The sequence below is a fragment of the Arachis ipaensis genome, chromosome B10, assembly GCF_000816755.2.
Source record: "Arachis ipaensis cultivar K30076 chromosome B10, Araip1.1, whole genome shotgun sequence".
In the NCBI taxonomy this organism is placed as follows: domain Eukaryota; kingdom Viridiplantae; phylum Streptophyta; class Magnoliopsida; order Fabales; family Fabaceae; genus Arachis; species Arachis ipaensis.
In genome coordinates, this window is record NC_029794.2 from 134,557,186 (window position 1) to 134,564,892 (window position 7,707).

The following is a 7,707-nucleotide window of genomic DNA, read 5'->3' on the forward strand; positions in this document are numbered from 1 at the left end:
ATATTAAAAATAAATTAAATAATATATATTTATACACAAATTTATAATAACTGATTTTAATGTACATATAATATTTTTTTATATATAAGCTTGCTGAATCAGAATCATATCTAATTACTTGTCTTCAATTCCCAGCATATATATTGATAAGTTAATTAGTAAAGTTGATTAGCAGTTATTATGGCACTAATAAAAAGCTCAAGCAGCAGTGAGAGTGAGAGAGAGATAAGAAAGGGACTCATCCGCCATGGCCAGCACCACACCAACACCATCAAGGGTGGTTGGCATGCTGCCATCTTCATCATCTGTGAGCTCATCATCACTTCATTATTCATAATCTGTCTCTGTTTAATTGGCTTTGTTTTTGTAAATTTCTTTCTTCATAAGAATTATTACATCATAATTATTGAATAGTTTAAACTTTTTTTTATAAAAAAATTTTAAGTGAAGTAATTTGTATCAATAGATCATGGATTTTGTTATCTTGAATATCTATTTAAACACATACATTTGTATGGCCAATTTTATGGTTGGTATCTAAATTTTATTTAACTTACAGTAAGCTTTAATTTTTTAAAAATTATTTATTTTTATATATTTTAAATTAAATATTAATTTTTAATTTTTTTTATAAGTAGGCACTACATTTTAGACATCACAGCATTTACCATAATATAATTACTTATTTGTTTATTTTGTAGGTGTGGAATTTGCACAGCAATTTGCTTTTACGGGGTTGTCATCAAATTTGATAACATATCTAACAAATGAGATTCATGAATCCATAACCGAAGCAACGAAGAATGTGAACACTTGGCTTGGTGTTTCATCCCTCTTCCCATTGCTTGGTGGATTCATTGCTGATTCCTATCTTGGTCGCTTCAATACTGTTGTCATATCCTCTTTCATTTATCTTTTGGTAATTTTTTAATTATTTTACTAAGAAAACATATATACATATATCCATAAACATGATGATGACATGTATGATATGTTTACTTATTGGTTTTCAATTAATCCTGAATTTGGTTAGTACACTACTAGAAATATGTTTAGAACCGTCGAATTTACTGTCGAATCATTTATGTTGGTATTATTATTGATTTTTTGACAATGACACGGAACCATGGAATCTAGGAATTTTTATCGTTAGATTTGCAAGTCCGTCTATAATTTTGATAGTAAAATTGACGCCAAGAGCCCTTTAAATTGGCGGCAACATTATGTCACCGAGTAGATGGATGGTCTGCGAATTCTTTTGTTTTTATTGTATGCTACTTTGAGACTATAAGATTTGGATACTGCTTGCTCTCTAATTGGGACTATGATGATGACATGCATGCACTACAACATTTCAAGCTTTAGGTTACGATTTTTTTTGTCATATCTAAAAACTGTAACCTAAAATCCTCTATAATTATGGTTTTTTGTCGTAACCATAAAAAAATGCTTTTAGTCACAATTTATTTTAAAACTGTGACTATATAGTCACAGTTTTGAAGATAACCTTTTATAATTTTAGATTTTACACGACACTTTTTTGTTGCCACATTCAGAAACTGTGACCTAAAAGTGTCTATATGCATGCAGGGCATGATTTTGATGATGATCTCAGTGTCGTCTTTGAAGAACGATAAGCTTTTCTTCTTATCACTTTATGTGTTAGCAATGGGAGATGGAGGCCATAAGCCTTGCGTCCAAACTTTTGCGGCGGATCAGTTTGATGGGAACATGGAAGACCAAAGAGAAGCTAAGAGCTCTTTCTTTAATTGGTGGTACTTAGCCATTGTTCTTGCATGCACTTCCTCTGTTTTTCTTGTCGTTTATATACAGGTATTTAATTTCATTTGTTAAAATATAAAATGTTAAAGAACTAATATTTTTAGTAGATAAAAATGAAGAATTCGTTAGTATTCACTTGAATGCAAAAAAAACATGAGAGAAAAATATTAATCACATAATATTTTTTACAATAAAATAATTTCCACAGTATACAACAAAACACATGCATAACTTAAAAAACAATTGTGACATGCACACAAAAAATCAATCACTAAATTAATTATAATGTATTTGTATATAAATATATAAGTTATTTAATTTATTTTTAATGCATATTTTGTATTTTAATATATATTCTATACTAGTGACTGATTTAGTAACAGATTCTTTATATACATCTAATGTAGTTAAATTTTTTCTATCAACTTTTTTGGATACACCTAAAAATAATACCATCATATATATAATTACAGGAAAATGTTGGGTGGGCAGCAGCACTAGCATTGCCATCAGGAGTGTGGACAGTGGCAATAGCAGTGTTCTTTATTGGAATCAAAAGATACAAAAAAGAAACTCCAAAAGGGAGTTCCTTTATTTCTATTGCCCAAGTTCTTGTTGCTTCATGTCGCAAATGGAACCTCAAACATGACACTTCTGTCTATTATTATGGTGATCACTACCATGACCAAATAGAACACACAGATCAACTCAGGTGTGTTTTATTATTAGTTTTTCTTTGTATTTTATATTAGAATTTAATTTTAATACACTCTCAATGTAAAATAATTTTACACGTACGTCTAATTATATAACGGCAAGTCAGTGAAAATAATTTTCTGTTATATTGACTGCATGAATGATCATAAAAAAAATAACTGATGTAATTAGATGACGGTATAGAATGTTTTATATTATTAATGTATCAAAGTTAAACTCTTTATATTATTATATTGCTTGACACATGCATAGAAGTAATCATTAATTACTCAATTAATAAGTATAGAGAACTAATTTTTAATTAGTTAACGTTAATCAATTTTTTATTATGAAATTATTTTTTTTAACCCTCATGTTTTAGAAGTTTTAAGGATTAGGATTAAGATTTGGGTTTAGAATTAAGAAATTAAGATTTGGGTTTAGAATTTTACTGAAATTTATTACAGATTTTTGGACAAGGCAATGATGATGGATGAACATGATGTTACAAACAACACGAGAGAACCATGGAGGTTAAGCTCAATGACACAAGTTGAAGAAGTAAAGCTTGTCCTTCGTTTAATTCCCATATGGCTAAATTGTTTGATGTTCGTTGTTGTCCAAAATCAAATGAGCACATTTTTCATCAAACAAGGTAGCACATTGAACCGTACCATAGGAAAAATAGGGTTTCAAATCCCTCCAGCATCACTTCAAGGTGTTGTAGGAATCGTAATCCTTTGTGGTGTTCCCATCTATGACCGTGTTTTCGTGCCGATTGCTAGAAAGTTCACAAAACATCCGTCCGGCATAACGGTATTACAGAGGATTGGAGTTGGTCTGGTTCTGTCTATACTTAACATGGTTGTTTCAGCACTCGTAGAGGCCAAAAGGATAGCTATTGCTATACAATATAATCTCGTCGACGATCCCAAATCGGTTATACCGTTGAGTATTTGGTGGTTGTTACCTCAATACGCAATTCTTGGAACTGCCGACGCACTCGCAGTCGTCGGACTCCAAGAATTGTTCTATAGTCAGATGCCGGAGGGACTAAGAAGTTTGGGAGCAGCGGCATATGTTAGCCTCTTTGGAGTTGGGAGTTTTGTGGCAAATGCAATAATAGATGTTGTGATTGCAATCACTTCAAGAATTGGTTATAAATGGTTAGGAAATAATTTGAATAAGGCACATCTTGATTACTATTATTGGTTATTGGCTGGATTAGGTGCTCTTAACCTATGTGTTTATCTAAGGATTGCCAATGGTTTTGTTTATAAAAAGTTTCATGAGCTAAATTAGCTTATGGTGATGCATGTATATAACTTGACAAAAGATTTGTTTGTGGAAAATGCAATAAGAAAGTAATTTTTTTTTAGTCCATAATTATTCTGCTAATTTGTATTTTAAATTGTTCGGGTGGTTAATCTTGTTAAAATGCAATTCAATCTTATTAAAAAGGAGGTTAATGTTGTAGCTAATTTGTTAGCGAAGAGAGGAGCGTCAAATGAGACAGAATTCACCGAGTGGTTGAAATCTTGGTCGGAATTGTGAGATCGATGCTCTCCACCATGACCTTGTTATACTGTCTTGTTAATTTTTTTTTATTTCTAGGACCGGGTTTCCTGTTCTAACTTTTTCTTAGACAACAAAAAAAAACTTGTTCGGATGGTTAACTTAATTTGGTGCATTTTAGTCCAATTTAACATTTAACTAGATAGCGAGTTGCCTTATGGTTAAATTTTAACATGATATTGGAGGTATAATTATCTCATAGTGGTTAGCCTTTAGCAAGTTGTTGGAGGAATTGAAATTTAGTTAATTCTTACTTATTTTAGGATTAATTTTGACTGATAATATAGGTTTGAGATTTGTGAGGCGAGGAAGAATGTCGAACAATTTATTTGTCAAAAAAATGCAATAAAAACAAAAATTTGTTTTGCATTTTATTGGTGAGTTCAAATAGGGAGTTATTTTTCGACTAATATCAATTAATTTTTTAAAATTTTAAATTTTAAATTCTAATTTTTAAATCTAATTCTCATATATTTTAACTCTAAACCCTCCAAAAATAGGTTAAAAATAATTTATAATAAAAAACCCCTAATATCGACTAATTAAAAAATGGTTCTCTATATTTATTCTTGATTCATTGCTTCCATGACCAATACCAACAACAATCTTAATACTACCTTGGAATGTTTGTATTGTGTGTAGAAATGACAATATAGAAAAATAGAGATGAGGAACACTCCATTTCCCACCTCACACACTGAAATTTTTTTTTTTTAATCTCAATTTCCATTTTTAATAATAGAAAAATATTCCTCTCCATATTCTCATAATTCCTCAGAGTGATTTTTTGCCTATTTTCGTCTCCAATTCGAATATCTCTAATTTCGTGTGTCAGGTGAGTTGACTAAAAATGGAGTAATAATTCTAATGCAAAAATCCAAAGGAAAAATTGATTTAATAAGTACAAATAAAGTGCATTTAATTAGTCAATGGTATAGAAATAATAATGGTGGTCAACAAAATTAAAACCAAAATTAATTTTAATATAAAATAGATTCCCATTTATTTGTCCAAAACAGAAATCTTTGACCTTATCCTCATAAAGATAAATATTTAATTGAGAGAATCCTTAGATAAATTAATAATAATATAAATTTAATTTTGATGCACTATCACTCTAAAATAGTTTTATACGTGTATTTAATTACAGTAAAAATAACTATCTTTCATATTGATCACGTGAATAGTCATTCAAAATAACGGATATAATTACACAACTGTGTAAAATATTTTATATTGTTAATACTTTAAAATTAAACTTTTTTACGCATATTTCCAAACTAAGGCTACATTAAATTTGGATGTTTTTTTTTATATTTTAGATTTTTTTATAAAATAATTTTACAATTATTTTAAATATTTGTTGTTATTTGATTTTAGATATTTTTTATTAAATTTTAAATATTTTTTATAATAATTTAAATTTATATTTCTTAAAAAAAATTACTAATTAACTGCCCCCTAATTAGTTATCCAGTGAAATTGGTTTCCAAACTAAGGCTACATTAATTTATTGTCTTCGGTTTGTGTCTATATAGTACTAACTACTATAAATATAAATATACTGTATATAGTAAATATATTTTCTCTTCTTTTTTTCCTTCTTCTATTAATTTGGTCATTATATATCATGGAAAGAAGCTCCAATAGTGACACAAGCAAGCACCTCCTCCAACCCCACCCCAAAACCATGAAAGGTGGCTGGCATGCTGCAAGGTTCATTATCAGTGAGTATTTCACTTCATTGATGTTTAAAAATTTTGATTTTTTTTTGTCATTGTCAAAGAATTAAATGTTTAAGTTTGATTATTAGGTTTTGGATGTCATCATGGATCATTAAACCTTGAAATTTCATAATTATTATATATCATAAGATAATAATATAAAATCTCTTATGATTTAAGTTTTTTACGGTTAAACTATGATTACTGCACGAAAAATTAACAACGTCTCAAACATACACAATATTACAACATTTTGTAACAAATTAAATGATTGTATTCTTTCAACTTTTTTTCTTCTTCTTTATATACAATAATTATTTTTATTTTATTTTTTGTAGGTGTTGAATTTGCACAACAATTTGCCTTTATAGGGTTGTCATCAAATTTGATCACATACCTAACAAATGAGCTTCAAGAAACCCTAATTGAAGCAACAAAAAACATAAACACTTGGGTTTTTGTTTCGTCCATCTTCCCTTTGCTTGGTGCTTTCATCGCTGATTCTTACATTGGTCGCTTCAAAACTGTCACTATATCCTCCTTCATTTATCTCTTGGTACATAATTCATAAATTTCAACTCCAACATATCTAAATATTTTTAATATTTTTTATTTTTATTACTTATAATTGATTATTTTCTTTATTAATTTTGTGTTTCTAATTTAATTATGGTGTGATTATAACTTATATCGTTCACACCTCTGCACTATAGTTTCATATAGTTAATGCCTACCTACTTAATCAACCTAAGTAGTTCTAAACATATAATCCTTAATATTTTATTTTTATTTAACTTTTATTATATTTGATGGGTATTCATTACAGGCTAATCATCCAAACAGAAGTTATAGATTTTTTTTTTGGTATTTGTTACGGTCATTTTTTTCTTTTATAAATTTTTTAATCAATGTAATTGGATATAATCATATTAGGTATACACTAAAATCAGTAATTAAAATTAGTTATCAGTACAGAATACACATCGAAATACAAAACATACATTACAAATAAATTAAATTATACATGTATTTATATACAAATATACTGGTAGTTGATTTAAGTATACACTTAATATTTTTAAATTACACCTATAAAATGGATATATTTTTTTGTTATATGTATATCAAAATCAACCACCGTATACAATTCACATTGAAATATAATACAAAATATACATAAAAAAAAGTGATTTAACAATAACTTGATGTTAGCAGGGCATGACTTTCATGACACTTTCAGTGTCCATTTTGAAGCACGATAAGCTCTTTTTTGTCGCACTTTATGTGTTCTCCGTCGGAGACGGCGGAATTAAGTCGTGCGTTCAACCTTTTGCGGCGGATCAGTTTGATGAAGAGAAAGAGGAGCAAAGGGAAGCCAAGAGCTCTTTCTTTAATTATTGGTATTTGGTTGTAGTACTTGCCAACTCTTCTGCCGTCTTCTTTATTGTTTATGTACAGGTAATCTCATTCTTTATGGCTCCATATTTTTGTTAATTAATTTAAAATGATGTAATATAAAAATTCAGAATCAATTATAATTTAATGGTTAAAAGTTATATATAAATTTCACCATTTAAAGGTAGTCGGCTCGATGTGGTTAGTTTGACAAAAGTTATTCGTGAATATCTATAAAAAAAAAATTGAAAAAGAGACGGAAAATAGAGATTACAAAAGTTTGTTTTTAACAGGGTAAAATATGTTTTTTTATTCCTATTGTGTGCAATTTTTTAAAAAAATACCTGTAATATTTAATTTCATTCAATTTTGTTCCTAAAATTTTTTATTTATGTCAAAATTATATATTCATTGACGTTTTAAATTTTGTCTTTAATGTTTTAAACAAAGTTAATGTCCAAAGGCATTTTAGATATAAATAAAAAACATTATTAATAAAATTAAACATTATGAGTATTTTAAAAAAAAATCGTAC

At 28.3% G+C, this 7,707-nt stretch overlaps 2 protein-coding genes across 3 annotated transcripts in view; both read left to right on the forward strand.

Moving 5' to 3' along the window:
* Positions 129–3,859, forward strand: LOC107621224 (protein NRT1/ PTR FAMILY 5.4-like). Its single transcript, XM_016323257.2, has 5 exons — positions 129–307; positions 702–919; positions 1,591–1,833; positions 2,256–2,494; positions 2,946–3,859. The coding sequence occupies exons 1-5, from the start codon at positions 181–183 to the stop codon at positions 3,778–3,780; spliced, it is 1,662 nt and encodes a 553-aa protein (XP_016178743.1). The 5' UTR covers positions 129–180; the 3' UTR covers positions 3,781–3,859.
* The window catches only part of LOC107622072 (protein NRT1/ PTR FAMILY 5.4-like), a 3,934-nt gene continuing 1,873 nt past the window's right edge, over positions 5,647–7,707 (forward strand). The window contains exons 1-3 of one of the 2 annotated variants that reach the window (XM_016323995.2): positions 5,647–5,780; positions 6,116–6,333; positions 6,993–7,235. In XM_016323995.2, the coding sequence (XP_016179481.2) occupies positions 5,684–5,780; positions 6,116–6,333; positions 6,993–7,235 (558 nt within the window). In that variant the 5' untranslated portion in view covers positions 5,647–5,683. The remainder of the gene's footprint in view (positions 5,781–6,115; positions 6,334–6,992; positions 7,236–7,707) is intronic. The other variant, XM_016323996.2, reaches the window with a different exon arrangement.